At 38.2% G+C, this 20,814-nt stretch overlaps 1 protein-coding gene across 3 annotated transcripts in view; it reads left to right on the plus strand.

Moving 5' to 3' along the window:
* Window positions 1-20,814, plus strand: part of SLC36A4 (solute carrier family 36 member 4) — an 84,266-nt gene that overhangs the window by 14,449 nt on the left and 49,003 nt on the right. For 2 of the 3 annotated variants that reach the window (XM_083816371.1, XM_083816372.1), the window contains exons 2-8: window positions 235-358; window positions 1,083-1,173; window positions 2,367-2,455; window positions 3,437-3,532; window positions 5,120-5,204; window positions 12,285-12,512; window positions 13,664-13,762. In XM_083816371.1, coding sequence (XP_083672497.1) covers window positions 235-358; window positions 1,083-1,173; window positions 2,367-2,455; window positions 3,437-3,532; window positions 5,120-5,204; window positions 12,285-12,512; window positions 13,664-13,762 — 812 coding nt within the window. Of the gene's footprint in view, window positions 1-234; window positions 359-1,082; window positions 1,174-1,975; window positions 2,161-2,366; window positions 2,456-3,436; window positions 3,533-5,119; window positions 5,205-12,284; window positions 12,513-13,663; window positions 13,763-20,814 lie in introns of those variants that run through there. The other variant, XM_083816373.1, reaches the window with a different exon arrangement.

The following is a 20,814-nucleotide window of genomic DNA, read 5'->3' on the forward strand; positions in this document are numbered from 1 at the left end:
GCAAACTTTAGTGTTTGACCGTAAACCAGCCTGTTTTGAATAATGTGAATGTGTGCCCCTGGAAAGCGAGGCAGAATTTCTTGTGCAGACTTGTGCTGTAACTGTGTTTAAATCAGCTTTATATTTAGTAACGCAAATAAATCTCATGAAATGGCAAATTATTTCAAAATCACCTTTTACTTCTAAACTGTACGTTTGTTTCTAACACTAAGTTGTGTTAATTCCGTTGTATAGATTTGGAAGTAATGAAGCCTTTAATTGATGAACAGAATTCAGACGAAGTCTCAGATGAGGAGCATGAAAATGACATCCTGCCAGTTGAGAAGCATTACCAACTTGAAAATGAAGAAGGCATTACGTATGTATTACTCCTAAGTATCAGCTTGTTAAAAGTCCTTGCCTCCAACTTGTTTTTCATGAGTAGTTTACTGAACTCTCAGGGGGGTTACTTGCTACCATGGTACGGTGTTGTAGGGCTTTGCATAGTTCTAATTTAGGGCTTTGCATGCGTCTACCACAAAACAGCACATTTTGAGTAGGTTCTTTGGTTTTTGGAAGCTTGACAATATACTGGCTGTAAAATATTCCAAGGTGACCATTTATAAAGTGATTGGGTCGCTCAGAATCCAGGCATTGTTTACAAAGGGGTTTGATTGATTTTATTTTTTAATAAAGGAACTTAAGACTTTGGAAATAGATTATTTGTTACAGTTGTATTTGAAAGAGTTGGTTTTTTTTGGGGGGGGCTAAAGCTGTAGCTGTCAGAATTGTGTTTTGTAACTGGTAATTGTTTTGAATGTTATTGATTCTAAAATAGCATTGATGAAACTTTGACACTTTCTGAGGCAAAAAAAACGATAAAATTGCACAGAAAGTAGCCTTTCACAAGCTGGGAAAAGGAGATGAAGATCAATCAGACTTGTACGTTCCATTTGATGGAACTCATATTTAGAGATTAATAAGAATGTCCTTTGAATGTGCGGGACCAGTTCAAAGTAGTTACTGCTCACAAATTGTTGCTGTATGTTAGTGAATTGTAGAGGGTGTGCTTTTAATGGGACTTTTTCTGTTTTTTTCATCAGGTTTATACAAACACTTACCCACCTCCTCAAAGGAAACATTGGAACTGGGCTTCTTGGTCTTCCACTTGCAATAAAAAATGCTGGCATTGTGGTAAGAATGCAGTTGTTTTTCTTAGATTAGAAACGTTATCTAGAAAGATATACAGATATGTGACTGAGCCTGAAAAACTAAATTCTTGATGCCTGCTGGTTGTACCTACCTACTTTGAATAGTGTTATATTTTTTCTTTTCAGTCTGGTGAAGTTATTGCTGAAGGTTGAGACAAACTAAAACAAAAACAAAAACAACAACCAAACCTTTTTTTCTTTTTTAACTATGTCATTCTGAAGACTTTATAGAATGTTTTGTATTTTTGCTTAGCCAGAGCATTTTTCTGTGGAAAACTTTTTTTTCTGAAAAAAGAAAGTTTTTGATTCAGTCAGACTCCTATGATGGCACATGGGATTCTTTTTTGGGTTTATTTTATCTTTGTCCAGACGTCACTATAGCTGGATAATGTCATAGGATGCACTGTCATCTTTTTAAATCAGTCTTTTGTTTCTGGGGCAACAGGATATAGCACAGTCTAGTTTATACAGGGATATAAACAAAGCATTTCCTAAGGCAATGTAAATTTCATTAAATGAATTTTTAAATTTAAGACTAAATAAATTTAATTCTTTATTACAGGATGTTTAGTTTAAGGATGAAAGTTACAATGTAAAAAGCAAGTACTTTCTGTGAAAACTTTTGGTTTAACTTCTGTTCTAAAACAAATGATTTAATTCAAAAGATTATCTGTAACTTGTAAAAGTTGTCAGGGTAGTGATTGTGGCTTTTTTTTTTTTTTTTTTTTTTTTTTTACTATACTGAACATCATCAAGTGCTCTAATGTAATGGAAAGAAGCTTTTAAAATGACAGTGTTGATGACAATGAAATGGTCCAAACCATTGCTTAGAAATGTGCGGTCTTCTCTCATGACAATTTTTTGGCAAATATCTTAATGAAGATGCTCTGAGAGTGAAGTTGTGCATGTCCACTTGCTATTTACTGCTTGATCACCCTTGAGGAACCTTCAGTCGAGCCATCAATTAGAAGTAAGGAATGCAGCAGAAATCTGTAGTGAGTCCTCCTCTGAGGGGAAAAAAGTTGCATAAAATTTTAATTCCTATAATTTATGTATGTGCTAAAATATGAAACTTTTGCATGTAAAGATTTTTCCCCGGAATGTTTTCATGAAAAAATCTGTTTACGTGACTTCAGTTGCTTATATCCTTTGTTCTCCCTTTTTTCTCCACACCAGATTGGACCAATCAGCCTTGTGTTCATAGGAATTATATCTGTCCATTGTATGCACATCTTGGTACGTTGCAGCCACAGTCTATGTCAGAGGTAAATGTGGAACTACTCATTTTGTTGCTGAGATTTTTTTTTCTGAGTTTTGGCCTACAGAATGACCCAGTGCTGTAGCAGTTGCTTCAGGTCAGAATCTTGTACTTCAAAGAAGGAATACATGTTCTTATGGAGCAGCTACAAATGATAGCTGTGGTTTGAGTAACAGTATGTTAATACATTGAAAAAGTATTTCTTTTCTGGTTCTACACAAAAATAAGTTGGTTTAACTTGTATTGTCCAATGTCCTATTCCCTGTCGTAACTGGGAAATAATCAGATCTTTCTCAGTGCAGTTTTAATTGCTTAGCTTCAGTCTTTAAGTCCTTTTATATCTTCATAACTTTTGAATCTTCATAGCTTTGAAAAACATTCAGTTTATAAATTGCCAGTTTGTAAGTACTTTATAGGACTACAGAAACAACCAAGAATTGCTGTTAATGTCTTTTGTGATTGTCTCTTTGGATTGTGACAACTTGGTTCTTAAAAAATGTGGTGCTAAGGAATGTGGTAAGATGATAATAGTGAGCAGATTAATGTTAGATAGTCTTTCAAGTGAGACGTACAATAGAAGTGCAATAAAAGTTCTTTAAAAGTGCAATAAAGTTGCTGAACTGAACAGTAACATGAAGCTGTTAGTGTCCCTGTAGCTGGAAAAGCTATTATTAAGAAAAAAAAACAAAACAAAAACCAAACCAGACCTGATTTAGTACTGTTGAATTAGTGGGAAGCAATTGTGGTTTACATGCTTATAGAGTGCTTCCCTCCAAATGCCCTTCCTCCAAGAAAGAAGCCCAAGAAGCCTAAACTATACTTCTAAAATTCAGCAGCTGCGGAATGGTGTCACAGATGATTCTGTATAAGCCTGTGTAAGCATGTAAGCCTGTGTAAGCATGTAAGCCTGTATAAGCATTTTCAGGGTAGAGATGTAGGCTCTCATAGTTTCTAGTAACTCTATTCTTTCTTCGCGCTTTGATTTCAGGTTGAAAAAGTCCTCGCTGGGGTATAGTGATACAGTTAGTTATGCCATGGAAGTGGGGCCTCTGACTGCTCTTCAGAAAAAATCTTCCTGGGGAAGGTAAGTTTGCAGTCCAGTTTTGCAGTTAATTATTAAAATTGATGTCTACACTTGGAATGGTTAGGACATTTACTTTTTACTAAGATGTTACTAGTTTCCAGAGTATATTCTCTGTGCTTGAAATAACAAATAGCACCGCATAAAAATGTTTCCTGGGGTCAACTTGTGACACTGGGGAGGACTAGGGAGTGTGTGTGTCTGTCAGGAACTTCAATTTTCAGGTCTACAGGAGCTGTGAAGAAAAGAATTCTCTTCTATAATATAGGAAGAGATGTTGTATAACCAGAAGTGCAGTCTGTGTTGTGTAGTATAAGTTTTTGTCAGCTTTTACTACAAACACATCTCACTGCATCAGAGTTCACTCTCTAAGCTGACTGATACTGCAAACACAAATGACTTTATTTTTTTCTGAAAGGAAACAAAGCATTCTTTGATTTGTTGAAATACCAAGTATAGATCATGGAGAAATATTTACTAGATTTTTGCAATAATGACCTGCAGATATTAATAGCTTGTTGTAGCTCTTAAGTGCTTTATCCATCTTTTAAAAAAGACCATTATGTGTTTTTTGCCATCCGTTGCTGTATAGCTGTTTATGGAGCTTACAGTATGACTACATAGTGATGAAACTGAAAACCTGAGATGTTGTTCAATGTTAACTTTAAAGTGTTTTTTTTTTTCCCTCTCTTGAGGAAGAGAATATTTTTGCCCTGTTATTTTCAAGGATACAGCATCTTGTGTCGTTTGTGGCTATCACTTGGTCTCAGATAAGAAAAAGATGAGCTAATATTTTAAGATATTTTCTGATGACTTCGTAGGAATGGACTGGAGCTGTACTAGAGGGAAATTTTTTTGTTTGTGGGGAAGTAGAATGAAAATACTGTAATGCACCAAAGAGTTATAAGCCACAAATGACAATTCTATTTCCCGAGGCATCATGCTGCAGCAAGATTGTTCTCTGGGGCAGTTCTCTGTTGTATGTTGGACTATTGAGAGAGTTTCATTATGGTGCGTCTTCAGGTCACCATCATGTGTATTATTTTTCAAAAACAGTATGAACCATACTTCAGAATTTTTTTTCCAAGAGATACAGTGTCTGAATGTGTATTTGGATACATTCACATAGAGCCAGTTAGCTGTGAAAATGTTTTTTGTCTTGAATTGCTGAAACTTAACTGTGTGAGACATTTCATCTCTGGTCTCAGTGGAAAATGGCTATGCTAAAGTGCTAAATTATTGCAGCAGAAGTTATTTGCACATTGAGTATATATGTCCATTGTTTATAGTTGTACCACATTGCTGTCTTCGAATTTCATTTTATGCCACTTTAAATGTGATATACCTTTTTTCTGAGAAACTTTCATACCTATTTACTGTTACCTTAAAGAAAACACCAACCAACAAAAAACATACAATCACCTTATTTTGACAGGAGAGCAACTTGCATTCCAGTGTTCATGAGATTAATGTGATATTTTAATCTAAAATTATGACTAGTATGAAAAGGAGTTGTAATTGTGTATTAGGTAGAAATGGATTAATCGTTTGGATCCTAAGTATAACGTATGTTTATTTTTTCTTCCTCAGGTATATTGTGGACTTTTTCCTAGTGATAACGCAGCTGGGATTTTGTAGTGTTTATGTTGTGTTCTTGGCAGAAAATGTGAAACAAGTGAGTAAAGATATTGTATGAAGAGTTACGGTTTTAGATTTGTTTTTCCTTACTTTTTTGTTTCCTTGTAAAGTGCAAAAGAACTTGTAAAACATGAAGCTGAGAGATGCACAGAATAGGTTCTGCCATGATTTACACAATAGAGCTCTTGGAAAAGGGAGCAATGTGCAAGGTGATCTAAACTCACATCTTGCGGAAGTGCTTATAGTTTCATTGCCTTCTCATTTGTTTGTTGAACTTAAAAATTAATTGCAGAAATTATAGGAAACAAGGTTGAAACTGGTCTGGGATCCAGTTGTCAATGAACATTTCTTTTTGCCAGGACTTGCTGCTGACTTTTTTATTCCCTGACCTTCTGAGAGTATTTTACCCTTTTTGTGTCATGGGAATCTTTCTTTTGAATGTGTTCTTGTTTAACCTCTTCCATTTTTCAGAATTGTCTCACAGTTACTCATCAGTGATGGGTCTCTCGGACCCCCAGAGTACTGTGTGCAGTTTTGGGTGCCACAGAATAAAAAGGATATAAAACCATTAGAGAGTGTCCAAAGGAGGGCTACAAAGATGGTGAAGGGTCTAAAGGGGGGGATGTATGAGGAGAAGCTGAGGTCCCTTGGTTTGTTCAGCCCAGAGCAGAGCAGGCCGAGGGGAGGCCTCATGGCGGCCTGCAGCTCCCTCACGAGGGGAGCGGAGGGGCAGGCGCTGAGCTCTGCTCTCTGGGGACAGCGACAGGACCCGAGGGAATGGCATGGAGCTGGGACAGGGGAGGGTCAGGCTGGGTGCTAGGAAAAGGTTCTGCGCCCAGAGGGTGGTCGGGCACTGGGACAGGCTGCCCAGGGACGAGGTCATGGCACTGAGCCTGATGGTGTTCAAGAAGTGTTTGTACAGTGCTCTCAAAGATACGGTCTGATTTTTGGGTGGTGTGTGGAGCCAGGAGTTGGACTCGATGATCCTTGTGGGTCCCTTCTGACTCAAGATAATCTGTGCTGTTCTTTTCTGTTTTGAGAATGAATATGGATCTTTGTCTGAAAACGTGTCTCTGTAATTAGTGAGGCAGGTGAGGAATAAGGTATGGCATGTTGCCAAGCATTAATCATCCATATGGACTTCTACCCGAAAGGTAGAATAAAGGTGTCTTTGAATAGCTTAATTTATGTTATTGAGGAAGACGTGTCCCCATTGTCAGTTAGTATGTAGTAAGCACATTTTTTTTTGCTCCCTGTGAGGTATTTGTATTATGTTTAAAAAGTATTCCAAGTTACAAAAACATCAAGGTGAGAAGAATCTGTGTGTAGAGAAGCTGGACACTCTGTAATTTGTGTACTGGGAGGTTATGACAGTCCCATTGTCTATCTCAGTATCTGAAAATCCTAATTTATATATGATGTCCTTTTGCTGGCCTTCTGAAGCAGGAATTTTTATGGCATCCTTTGTAATAAAAGTTTGAATTGAAACCTTTCCCATTGAACAAATATATGACCAACTAGTCATTATATATATGTTTCGACCTTAAGCAAAAGCAAAGACTTGTTTGCCTTGGCTTTTATCAATTTTGGAAAAAAATGAAACCTTTTCAGAAAACCCACTGTTGCTGTCTTGAAGAATTGAAAGCAGGGAGCAGAACTTACAGAGAAAACAACCTCTACAAAAGCAGTAGCTGCAGAAACCCATGGCATGTACCCTCTGAATGAATTGAAGTCATTAGCAATTCAGAAGAGAAGTCCTATTTGCAAGTGTATTTGATTTACATTGCCCTGTGCTCTTTCCTCTGGGAGGGAGGTTCTTTCCATCTGGGCAACCTTATATTGCACAAATCTGTCCCGTAGAGGGCACCAAAGAACACGAGTTGGTACAGCTTTAAATCTGTTTTGGGTAGTGGAAGGATGAGGCATATGAACAGAGGGAATGAGGGAGTGGAGAACTAAGATAAAGGAAAATCATGGTAATAATGTTAGTAAGCTTTTCTAAAGGAATACTTCCCTGGCTCACCGAAGAAACTCAGGTTTGTGTAGTTCTGGATATGGGGTCTTATTTACAAAAAAAAAAAAGGGGGGGGCGGGTCTTACAGGTAAAAAAGACTAGAATTGGAGAAGAATGAAGTTGGCACAAAGATCTGCAGTTTGGCTTCAACAAGATTGGAGCAGGATCACAGTGGGGTGGACAAAGGAACCTGCCCAGAAGATGGTCCCCTTTCATGTCATAATTACCTGACTTTTGCTTCCTGAGGAGTAGGAGATCTTAAGTCAAGAGCCTTGGCAGCTGTCTACTTGTTCATGAATATTTGCTGAGTTCTCTGAAAATGCATATTTTTCTCATTGTTTGCTGGTAAAGCTAAAATATGAAAACATGTTCTTGCTGTGTGGGAGCACTTTATTACGTCTTTGACACTTTGAATGACCCATCAATAGGATGCTACATAATGGAATTTTTATTTTTCTAGTTTTTTTTATTCTGTAAATTCTGAATTTTTTTTATTCTGTAAAAAGCAGGGGGAGGGGGAACCACCCCTAAAAAAAACCAAACCCGCCACTTAGGCAGTCGTACTCAGACACGGAAGTGTTTGTAGTTTGCAAAGTTGAGTAATAATGAAATACCAGAACTAAATGAAAGGCGAAACGTGCTTTGACCTTTTCCTTCATAATTACAGGATTACAGTATAGTCCCATATACAACATACACCTGATTACACACTGTTTTGGTGCTCGATTGGGCCCTGTGTTGTATGTTGCTCTGAGTTGAATAAGGAAGGAGTTACAGGAACCAATCAGCTCCAGGACTGCTATTTTGATCCTACTAGATAAAAAATTTGAAAAGTTTGCAGACTATGACAGAAAGAGTAGGGTTTGAGATGTAGGCAAGAGTGGACTTGGCTGAAGGGACTAAGGAAACTATTCTTTGTTGCTTCTGATGTAGTTCTTGAATGAAACAATTTTCTGTGTGCCTGATATCAGGAATCTGATAACCAGATTTACAAAAATTTGTGGTCTTCATGGATACAGCTGAGGGCAGTGGATGCTGTGCTTGGGGTATGTAAATGAGACATTAAGTGAAGCAATCCTGTAAAGGAAGCTGTTTCAGACACCACACCATCATGTGAATTAATGCTTGAATAACTAAAATGACTTCTGATGAAGTCACTCTGTGAATTCACTAGTCTTTGTAGTCTGCAACACTAGTCCTTGTAGTCAATATGCAAGTAGTAGTCACTACTTGCTTTCTGAAACTGTAGTGATATTTCCTTGTGGTTTAGGGAAATGTTTGTGGAACTCCCAGGTACAGTTATGGTAGTCACAGAACAAAATGCATATAATGTATTCAGATTAGAAGTTGCTCAACGTACACTGAGCTCTGTGACACAAAGAAAAAAGTACTGTGTAGCAGCTCATGAAGTCCTGCACAGACTTTATTACATCTTGGTTTTTGTCTCTTTTGTAGTCAGAGCGAGTACAGGCACAGTAAAATTTAATGACTGTTCTCTACAAATCAGAATTACTTTTATAGGAAGACATTCTCCGTTATGGTTAAGAGAGGAAGCCGTGATTCTTAAATGGCAAATGTACATTTCCATGTCTCAGATCTTTAGTGGGAGGATCTGAATTATGATTGTTTATAGAATGCGTTTTTCAAGCACAGATGTATTGATTGAATAAGTGAAAACATTTGTCTAAGTTGTCTGATATTCAGATAGTATTTCAGACTGCTTTGCTTTCTTTAGAGGAGAGAGAAACAGCATAAGAAACGGCTTTTTATTTTTTTATTTTTGAAGACACTTCTGCTGCTTTACATTGTTACTTGTTAGAATGGTTTTCAACCTGATAAAACTTTTTTAAACCTAATAAAATACTTCAAAAGTGATAGTAATGTTAGCTTGCATCTGAACAAATGAGTATAATTTAATCTTCATTAGATTTTTCCATTGCTGCTCTTTAGCATCATACCTCACACAATCTACTCACAGGCAGAATTGTATTTTGGGGGGGTTAATTTTTGTATTTTACTTTCAGACTTACTTTTCTTCCACTCATCAGTCTCTCTTGCCTGTTTTTTAGCTCTACCATAAGATCATCTGAGATACTTCTTCTGAGCCAATGTACAGAATCACTCTTCTGTCATGCCTCAAAATCCACCTGTGTGGAAGTTCCCTGTGGCCTTGCCTAAACCCTTAAGTGGTGCTGCCCTGCCTGACACGGTGGTTAAAATAGAAACCTGTGCATAATGAACATAATAAAAATGGCTTGCCAGTCAAGAGTTGAACTGAAATGTTCAAAAGTTTTTTTTGTTTTCTTTTTTTTTGTTCCCCCCCAAAAATCATAGAACACCTTGGGTTGGAAGGGCTCTTAAAGATCATCTAGTTCCAACTCCCAATTATATGTTTCTTAAATAACACAGCAATTTCAGACCTGAGACAAAGCAAAACTTTAAGACAGGAGAGTATTGGAACAGGTTGCCCGTAGAGGTTGTGCAGTCTCCATTCTTAGAGGTTTTCAGGAGAAACAGCCTGGTTTGACCTCATATTGATGGAGCTTTGGGTAAGCAGCTGGACTATGTCATGAGGCCGCTTCTAGCCTGAATTATTCTATGGTTCACTGAATCCAAACTTCCATTTTTGGATAATGTAATGGAGAATATATCAGGAATATAATGTTTCTCTTAGATAAGAGATGACAAGGTAAAGTGACTCAAATGAGAAATGGTGTGGAAGAGGAGCTTTTCAGTTAAAAACATACCAGAAATAGGTGCTTTTTGTAACTGGGACTAAGACAGCTGTGACTGCAAATCTGTTTACTCAAAATATAAATCTGAGTGGAGCAGGTTCAGAATTGCCTTTTTATTTTTTTGGGTCTTCCAGCTGGAATGTTTTTGCCCTGGCTTCTGCCTTTCAACTGTATTTCACAAAACAGGACCTGATGAGACTCTTGCACATAATAACATTTTAGAGAATTTGTTTAACTTCTATTTCCTTTCCCTGGTGAATACTGGGCCAGGGAAGAGTGTGGCAAGAAAGGGTACCATGTTCACTCTGTTGTAAAGTGGACTACAGTGTTGTAGTTTGTTATAGGAATATAACTCATGTTTGAAGCATGCAAGTGGAAGGTAAGAACCTAGGGTAGGGGAGTCACATTTTGATAATTTTAGCTGTTTTTTACAGACATCTGTCACCTGATGATGGTTGTGGAGAGCTTATGAGCAGGCATAGTATGTTCTGTCTCAGTGCCTTCCTCAGTATTTTTGTGAAAATAAAACATAATTTTAAAGGCTACATATGACCACTCTACTTAACACAACCTGGAGGTGTGAGGTGATCATCCTGGCAGCTGTAGAGATCACAGTAGATCTGAACTCAAATAGAATTCTGACCACAGAACTTTTTAAATAACTCCCTCTACCTTCTGGAAGTCTCACAATACAAATGATCGCTTGGTTGCCTACTGTATCTCCAACTTGTCCTCTTCTCTTCTTCCTCAAGCTGGAAAATTAATACCCTGAGTTATTGTGACGTATAAAATTAAATAGATGTCATAAGGTATTGGTAATTGTGCTGTTTGCTCAGGACTCTTGTGACTACATTTAAATTTGCATGTAATAGTAATACTTGGCCTTTTTATTGTAGCAGCTTCATGTGTTTGACTTTTTAAAAGAGGATCTATGATCTTGTTATTTTCACTTGCACAGATAACAATGGACATTTTGGAGAGCAAACCACATTGAAATAATTGCCCATAAATTAATCGGTGTCAGTATTTAGGGGTCAGAATATCATCTTAACTTGCTTTGATATATATTGATTTCCCATTTTTATTTAACCACTTTATACTGCAAAGAAGCAATTTTTTCCCACTGTCTAGGTATCTTTTCTCATCATGCCAAAGGCTTTCTGTAGTGTGAACAAATTAAACACAGTCATATACTGATTTATAAGATGGCTAATACAATCAAAGGGAAAAAGAGTACACCTTCCTAGGGAAAAGGCATAAGATTTAAACAAGTGGATCTGAACTGTTTTCATTTTGCAGCAAGCAGAATAACCACGAGCTCTTGATGTTTTGGTCATGGTGTACACACAGCACAGAATATGTTTGCTTAAAATAGTTTTCGGCAGTTATCATAGAACCAGAGAATATCCCGAGTTGGAAGGGACCCACAAGGATCATTAAGTCCAACTCCTGGGTCCCCAAAGGACCACCCAAAAAATCAGACCCTACGTCTGAGAGCGTTGTCCAAACGCTTCTTGAACTCCGGCAGGCTCGGTGCTGTGACCACTGCCCTGGGGAGCCTGTCCCAGTGCCCAACCAATTATAACCACATTAACATTCTTCCAAAAGATCCAGTGAGAGCTGTGAATAGTCCCAAGCTCAGTCTTCTGAACTGCACTATGGGCAATTATGGTAATAATATGTACAAGATATTTAATACTTTTACACATTGTGTACTACTATTTATCTACCAGTATGAATTTATATTGATTTAATGTATACAGCTCTATGTTTTATTTATTTTTATTTTATTTTATTGTTGTTTTTATTATTTGCACAACTTTTACAGTTGAGTTAAAGTTGATTAATGGAAAAGTGAAGTTAAGAATAAAATAATTTGAATTAAAATAAAGACAGATGAATATTCTACCATCATTCTGTGTGTATGCTGACATGATGTGGATTGCAAAGGCATAAGGTTATTAGGCACTGAACCTTCAAACAATTAATAGTACTTGGTCATATGAACCCATTCCTTACTTTAGGAAAATTCACGCTCCAGTGTTTAGGCCTAAATCCATCTTGCCCACATTTGTTTGACTGAACGCTTGCTTTCTAAAAGGCAGGCATCTGATCTAAACTGATCATGTGGATTTCCTCCTTAGTCGGTGGATTAAAGACAAGGTCTTTTAGGGCCTGATTTCATCATTTCACAAGGATGAAACACTTGCTCAGTGCCTTGTTTTCCTCCCTGCATTGAGAGTATAGATAAACCAAAATGCCTGACATTCAGCAGGTAAAGTGAAGAGGTGAATTCCACCCTAGAGAAACAGCAGTGTGTCCATGTACAGACACTCAGTGCTACCAGTATTTATTTATTTTTCTACAGGTCCATGAAGGATTCTTGGAAATCAAGTCTGCTTCTATAAATGTCAGTGCCGCCAGCAATTCTTCTGAGAAAAGGAGTACGGATTTACGAGTGTACATGCTGTGTTTCCTGCCGTTTATGATCCTCCTGGTCTTTATTCGTGACCTTAAGAGCCTGTCCTTGCTTTCACTGCTTGCCAATCTGTCCATGGCTGTCAGCCTTGTGATCATTTACCAGTATATTGTTAGAGTGAGTATAGCAAGTTTATAATTTGTTTTAATGTGATGTCTTAGTGGTTGCTTGGGGTAGTTGGTCTCTGAAACATACTGATTGACAATGGCTGAAAGTCAGAATTATCTTCTAATTTGAGGTAAGGAGATGTCTTAATACTTGAGACGTGCTTTAAAGAGACCTTTATGGTATTTTTGAAAGAAATGGCAATATTACTGCACTTAAGATACGGAGCATACAAATTTTGAAGTCTCTGAATCCTTGAGTAAGTAGGAGTCGCTCCCAGAAGTTCAAAGGCTTCATCTGTGGCCAGTCATTTCATTGCAACAGAAGAACAGTTTCAACAACAATGTTTGTTTATAGCATTTTTCCAGTACAATCAGGGAAAAAAAAAAGATTTATCTTACATATTTAAGAATAGATATTGCATACTTCTATCTCCTGAGAAGTTGAATAGTTTTTACGTTTTCTGGGTTGCTGCTGTTTTTAACAGTTGGAGGCATTTCAGAACAGAACAAATTGAACTGAAGGCTGAAAAAAAAATCACACCCAGGAACTTCTACATTTTTTCATTCTTACAGCTTTTGAAAAGTATAAATGGCAAACTCTGCTGCATGCACAGTATCTAGATATATGGTCTGCACTGATATTATTTAGAGGTCTCGGCTATGGGAGGAGGTAGAAGTTACACAAAAGATATTGTGGGAGTTGAAGAGCAATTAATTGTTCTGCAGGAATTCAGCTTGTGTTAAAAATACTTTTTTTTTTTTAACTATCCCTTATGGTTATGAAGAATACTTGTAAAGTATGAAGAATAAGAAAATTGCATGTTCTTAGGAGAGCCTAATTTTTTAGAAAGTTAAGCCTGAGTCTTTCATTTTAATTGATGCTCACTTATATACGCCAGAGTAACACTTTAAATATGAAAACTTCTAATGTCAGTAACAAGAACCTAGAATAAATACATCTGCAAGTGTCTGTGAGTGAGTGGGAAGGAAGCTATAGTTGCGTGTAAAGGACTATAAGCTTGTGGGGAAAACAATGGAGTATAACTAGCAGTGTATACTTCGTTGTCAACACCTACAGATTTTTCTTTCCTAGACAGCAATTAAAATTGTAGGAACAGCTGACATTCTTTAAATAGCACTGTTTTGCTTTGATTTCTTTAGGATATAGCAGATCCTCAAAAACTGCCTCCTGTGGTTGGCTGGAAGAAATATCCTCTGTTTTTTGGGACAGCAATATTTGCTTTTGAAGGAATCGGTGTGGTAAGTCTTTATCATTGACTCTTCAGAATACCTGGGTTTGTGACAGATGATGAAATATAGGCAGTTTTTAGTTTGTTGATACTTAGTTTTTTCTTGTTGAAGCACTAATCTCCCAGTCATGAAATGTGTTACTTTATCTAAGGCAAAAGTTGAGGACAGAACATCCTTGTCAAAGGGTATTCTAGTGAATACTGATTGCTACTTGAACACTTAGCACCTTCCCAATTACAAGGATGTCAGTAGTTCATCGAAACAGATTAAAAATAGTTTTAAAATAGATTAAAATCATAATTCACTATTCAGCTAATAATATGTTTCTGTAATTATGATGATTCAGCAGCTCAGTCTGAAGTGATGAGTGAAGAAAAAAGAAACATATTCAGCATCTTTCTTTTCCTTTGGGATCACAGAGGACAGAAGTGATTTATAAAAAAAGTATTATTCTTTCTGCCTCAAACTTGTCTATAGAGATGGCTTCATAGCAATGGTGATAGAAAAAGGCTTGAAATTCCAGAATATTGTTTTGATTCATAGACTTCTGACAATGAATTTCAGTTCCTCATTGTTTCCTGAAATAAGTCAGTTATTTATCACTCCTAAAGTGTTTTTTTTTTTTTAATGAATCTTTTTTTAATCTCTTTTTAATCTCTTATATTCACATCCTACTGCATCTAAGGACTTTCTGATTGCATCTCATAGTAGCAAAGTTTGCAAGTTAGTTAGCACTTTTGTTTCACGTTACAATTTTAAAAACAGCCAAAGAAGCATCTGGGAATGGTAGGTTATAATGTCTTTAAACTTTTGGGAAATTACTATATGCACTTTATTTTTTACTAATATAACCACATACTTCAGCAGGTGTTATTATGTGCTTAAAGCTAAAGCAACACAACAAAACCAAACAAATAAACCAAAACAAAGCAACCCTTCCCCTGCCCCCCAAAATGTTATACACCCAAACCAGCATGCACTTTGTCTGAAATGATTACTATCTTTCATTGGCATAACATGTTTTGAGATTTCAAATATCTTTTCATTTCTGGAACTGTCAGCTCTGACTCAAGTTGCATGCACCATAGTGAAGATTTGAAAAAAAAGAAAGAAAAAGATTTTATGTATTTGAAGAGCTAGCACTTCATTTAGTGCTGGTAAAATTGTTTAAGCATGAAAATAAAAAAGATGAGCAAAGCAAATCAACACATTTCCACTTAACATAGTTAATGTTTCATACAATTCTTGGTCATTGATATAATTAGTAATTTGTTATTACAGCTCAATAAATTACCATCAGAGACTGAACTGCGATTTGTATGCATGTTTGTGACCTTTTGCATATGTGAAGTGAAAAATGTTAGTTTAAAGTTCTTTCACTGAGATCTAAGCTAATGAATTTTGCTCCAGCTTGCAGTGGATTAAGAATACTCACATAGTCAGTTGCTGTAGTATAGTTGATGTGTGATAACGTGTTACTCTGTCTTAATTACTGGCCTTCTGATACTCATATGGTTGGATTGTTCTGTAAAGGAAAAAGCAAAAAACAACCCAAAACATTTATTAAATTGTCTTTTCTGATTGCAGGCAATCAAGATTCCTTAATCTTGGTTTTTATTTTAGAGACATGATATTAGATTTTATTCTGGAATGTCTTGCAAGTAACATTTACTTCTGTGAAGTTACCTGAACGTTGCATTATAAACAGAAGTCTTAATGTCTTAGTTTTATCAGATAACTTTATTATGGTTGATTCCTGTTATGCAATAAATTAGCCTTAAACAGTTCGGAGGCCATAACTTTTTTTCTTTTCTTGGCTTGAAACATGCATGACACTAGTTTTCACTGTATTCATCTGAGAACAGCCAGATTGTTTAATGTTATGAATATGGAAGCAAAAGAAATTTAGATTTTTTTTTGGCAAGTTCAGTTATCTTATGTAGAATCTGACAGGAGAGGAAATATGCCCTCAGTGTGGTTTCTCTACCACTGTCGTTCTATGTAGAATGGTCTTCCTTCTAGGAATACATAACTTTTGAACAGAGGAATAAATAATCTGTATGGTGCAGTACAAAATACTGCACCTCAGCTAATACAGTTAGGAGGATTTATTTTTAAAGAGACTTAATTGATTCTGCTGTTAGTAGCAGGGAAGTGGCTAATGTAGAAAGAGAATAGTTGTAAATTCATAATGACAGTACACAGTGTGGAAAGGTTGGTTGCGTGGTTTCTTTGAACCAAATAATAGACTGTAGGGGAAATATTCTAACACTGATTTTTTTGAGATGAGGGTCACATCAAGCTGTCAGCCATTCACTAGTGGGCTTCTGCAGAGCTTCATTTTAGGGCCAGTTCTTTTCAATGTTTTCATAAATTACTTGGACACAGGTCATGGTATACTAAGTAAGTTTGTGGATGACGCTAAATTGGTAGGAGCTGTTGACTCTGCTGGGGGTGGAGAGGCCTTGCAGAGAGATCTAGACAAATTAGAGAGCTGGGCAATCACCAACAATACAAAGTTTAAAAAGAGCAAGTGTCAGATTCTGCACCTGGGAAGGGGCAGCCCTACCTATACATACAGACTGGGGGACGAGATGTTGGAGAGCAGCCCCGCAGAAAGGGCTCTGGGGGTTTTAATTGACAGCAAGCTGAACATGAGCCAGCAGCGTGCCCTGGCAGCCAGGAGGGCCAACCATACCCTGGGGTGCATCAAGCACAGCATTGCTAGCCGGTTGAGGGAAGGGATTGTCCTGCTCTGCACTGGTGCGGCCTCACCTCAAGTACTTTGTGCAGGTTTGGGTGCCACAGTATAAGGACATAAAACCATTAGAGTGTGTCCAAAGGAGGGCTACGAAGATGGTGAAGGGTCTGAGGGGGGAGATGTATGACGAGCAGCTGAAGCCACTTGGTTTGTTCAGCCCAGAGCAGAGCAGGCTGAGGGGAGGCCTCATGGCGGCCTGCAGCTCCCTCACGAGGGGAGCGGAGGGGCAGGCGCTGAGCTCTGCTCTCTGGGGACAGCGACAGGACCCGAGGGAACGGCATGGAGCTGGGACAGGGGAGGGTCAGGCTGGGTGTTAGGAAAAGGGTCTGCACCCAGAGGGTGGTCGGGCACTGGGACAGGCTGCCCAGGGATGAGGTCATGGCACCGAGCCTGCTGGTGTTCAAGAAGTGTTTGGACTACACTCTCAGACATAGGGTCTGATTTTTTGGGTGGTCCTGCGTGGAGCCAAGAGTTGGACTCGATGATCCTTGTGGGTCCCTTCCAGCTTGGGATATTCTATGGTTCTAACCCTCAGTGGACCTCTTTGAGGACAATGTGCTGCTGGGTATGGGAGAACATTCTCCTGCTGCCTTCCATCTATGCTTTAGCTTCTCTCTGGCTGTGGTTCCCTGTGCTGGATAAAGCTACCTCAGAAGTCACAGGGTTGGTATGCAGACCACAGAAGAGAAGAGGGTACCAACCGTACATTTTAAATACCGGAGCTGCAAGAAATACATACAATGAAAGTGTTCACAGAATGTGTAAAGTTGTTTTTAAAGAACCATGTTTGAGAGCCACTTTCATATTCCACTGGTGAATAGGTCTGTTTTTATAAAGAATGTGAAATTTTTGTGACTGAATTAAAAAGTAGCTTCAGATTTTGCTGCCGAGTGGGCCTAAGATGCAGTTAAAACTTTTGGACATACTTTTCAGAAGGGTAAAACACTGGAGGCTTCAGACTTGGATATGTCTGTAGCATGACTGTGTGCATGTGATAACTTTGCATGATGTTTTATCTACACAATCATGGTTATAATTAATGAATATTTTGCTGTGAAATTCCATTTGACTTTCTTCTTCGAGGTATAAAAACAGATCCAAACGTGGAAGTGATATTTTAATACAAGCTTTGGGGGTAGGAGGATAAATTAGATTCATAAAGTTTAAACAAGGTGTATAATTTGGCTTCTGTATTGCATATAAATATGCTCAGTTAAGTAAAATCATAGGATTCAGTGCATTCTTTTTTTCTTGTTGAGTGCTGCAGACTGATTAGCCTAGCAGAGAGAAAATGTTACTTAACATTAATTTCAGGTTTGTAATGTAAGGCTTCTGATATTTTAGCCTTTTTCTTGAAGACGTCTACTAAAACCACTTTTAAACTTGGATATCAGAGCTTTGCAGTAGGAGGTAGGGTTGTGTTTGTATACCAGAAGACAGGCTCTGGAATCCAATTAAGCACCATCTAACCAGGAGATTTAAAGTGAGAAAACTAAGTGGATTACCATTTAAAAAATGTCAGTATTTGGACTTCGACAGGCCTGGGGCCTGCTCCTGCGGGGGCTCTCCATGGGCCGCAGCCTCCTCCAGGCCACATCCACCTGCTCCACCGGGGGCTCCTCCACGGGCTGCAGCGTGGAGATCTGCTCCGTGTGGGACCCGTGGGCTGCAGGGGGACAGCCTGCTCCACCAGGGGCCTCTCCACGGGCCGCAGGGGAACTTGTGCTGCGTGCCTGGAGCACCTCCTGCCCTCCTGCTGCACTCACCTTGGGGGCTGCAGGGCTGCTTCTCTCTCAGTTCTCACCCCTCTCTCCCAGCTGCTGTAGCACAGCAGATTTCCCCTTCCTTCACTCTGCTCTCCCAGAGGCCCACCCAGCGTTGTTCATGGCTCAGCTCTGGCCAGCGGCGGGTCCCTTTTGGAGCCGTCTGGAGCTGGCTCTGCTCTGACCTGGGGCAGCTGCTGGGCTGTGCTCACAGAGGCCACCCCCTCTCCCCATGCCAGCCTTGCCACATAAGCCCAATGCACATCTTTATCAAGTTAAATATTCCTTACCTATATCCTGCACCTCATACGTATGGAGGAATTTCCTTTTACCCTGCAAAACTATTTGTTTGCCTCCAGCCAGTATCTTGTTCATACTGTAACATTAATACTTCTTACATTTATGGCGTATCTGATTAATAGAAACAGAAGACTCCAGAATATAGCTTTTTAGGCAGCATCCCATACCTGATGCATGCAATATTCAAATGTTTCTTTTCCTTTAGAAAACCCAAGACACCCATGCATTTGCACAAATAAGAAAATAAAGGCATTTAAATATACTGCTTGCTTACCTTAAACATTTCTCAGGCCTTGAGTGATACTGTGACTTTTGAGAAATGGGAAGAGAGGAAGAGTAACAGAGTGCCAAGCCATCGTGTTCTGCTTTGCCAGCTCGTGGCAAGCAGATTTAGTGGTGTGATGATACACGACTTCCATGAGACACAAAAGCTCATTCTGTTTGGGTGTGATCCTGTCTCAGATGGAAGACTCCTCTGTGTTAAGTATGTGTGCAGTAAAGATGGAGAAAGACTTACACACATAATTAGGCAGCGTAAGAACTACTTTCAGGTAGAAGCATTTTCTGTGGCTTATTTTGCTTTTTTTTTTTTTGTCAGATTTTTTCATCCTCCCTGCCCATTCTCCAGTAATTGTTCTGAGCTGCTGCTATTTTGCACTTATTTGTAATTGTCTTAGCTAAGGTATCTTCCTCCTTTCTAGTATCTTATGAGTGAGGACTGATCTGCAGTGGATTGAATTATCTAACTGGTATTTAAATATGAGTCTTCATTGTATGACTATTCTTTTAAATATAGCTGCGAAGCCACAAAACTCTTAGTAACTTTTCCTGGAGTAAGCAACTAATTAGAATAAATGTTTGCTTTCTTAGTCTTAGATTTTGGTAGCTTTTGTGTAATTGATCTCATCGTAACTTCACCAGCTGTAATCGTTCCCCCCCATCTGAACAGTGTTTTGCATTGCTTTGTGTGCTTGCATGTATATATAACAATAAATAAAAATGAAGTTCTAGTTTACCTCTTAAATACTTTGCCAGTGTATCTACTTTGTAAATTAAATCTATTACATGTCCTGAAACCATTTACATTTATCAGATCAAGCATGATATAAACAACAGCTAAAAAGAAAAAAGTATGTGATTTTACTATATGGCTTAAAACGTGGTTTTGTCAAAGTACTTCTAAATTCAGTAATCTTCTTGAACGTTCCCTGAAGAATAGAGTTCCTAAATCCAGAACTTTTTGTTAATACATGTTTTGCTGGAATACGAAAGAGCCCTAGTCATCCACTGTTGAACACTGTCACGCTTCAGTATTGGCTCTCTTATAAACTTTATGCCTTACAAGTTGCACACTGGGAGAGGAGATTTGTCAAGAGCAGTAGAAGAAAATTGTAAGGGAAATAGAAGACGTAGAAAAGAAAAGTGTCATAATGATGAAGGCATTTGAAGATTATACTAGAAAGCTGAGTGTTGTGTATTCCTAAACTTGTATTTGAGCTGTTTTAGTGCTTCACAGGAAAAAAAACAGCTAAATAGTTCAGATGTCAAGGTGCTGTGCCATCATTTCAAATGGAGGCGTATGATGCTTTCTCTTCTTCTGAGAAAAAAAAAAAGGGTCAGTGTCTTCTCTTCCTTCTCCTATTTCAGGTGGATTAATTTTTCAGAATAGGATCATTACTCCTTTTGATGATTATGATGTTAAAATGTCAGATGTGAATCACAAAAACCTTTATATTGCTAGGGCTTCTGAGCTGGGGTCCTGTCAGTTTTTAACTGTCTCAGTCCTGGAGCCTGCACAGCTGTTTTCCATGCTCCTTATCCCTTTTTACCTGAAATACTTATTCAAAAAATATAAAGGAGGAGGATTGCTTCATTCTTGTCATTTTAGTGGCAATTTGTGAAAGAAGAGAAGATGAGCATATATATTTAAACATTAAACACGTCTGTTACTGAGTTATCCATTAAAAGATTAGTTTTCAGTGGCAGTGACAATTAAATCAATCTGATTATCTGCAGGCTGAATTATCTTGTGCTTGTTATTTTGGGTCTGGTAATAAAAAAAATGTATGGTAGAGATTTCTAATTAGAATGAGACAGTCCCCTGGAGCTTACATCTAAAAAGCAGTCTAATTGTAACCAGGGTATTCAAGGCAAGTAATGAGGAGACAGCGTTGTTACTGGGGGGTGGTTCCAGGTACTGCAAGCAGCTTGAGATGAAAGGGGTGATACTTTAAATG

This window comes from Anser anser (genome assembly GCF_964211835.1).
Source record: "Anser anser genome assembly, chromosome: 1".
NCBI classification, from domain to species: domain Eukaryota; kingdom Metazoa; phylum Chordata; class Aves; order Anseriformes; family Anatidae; genus Anser; species Anser anser.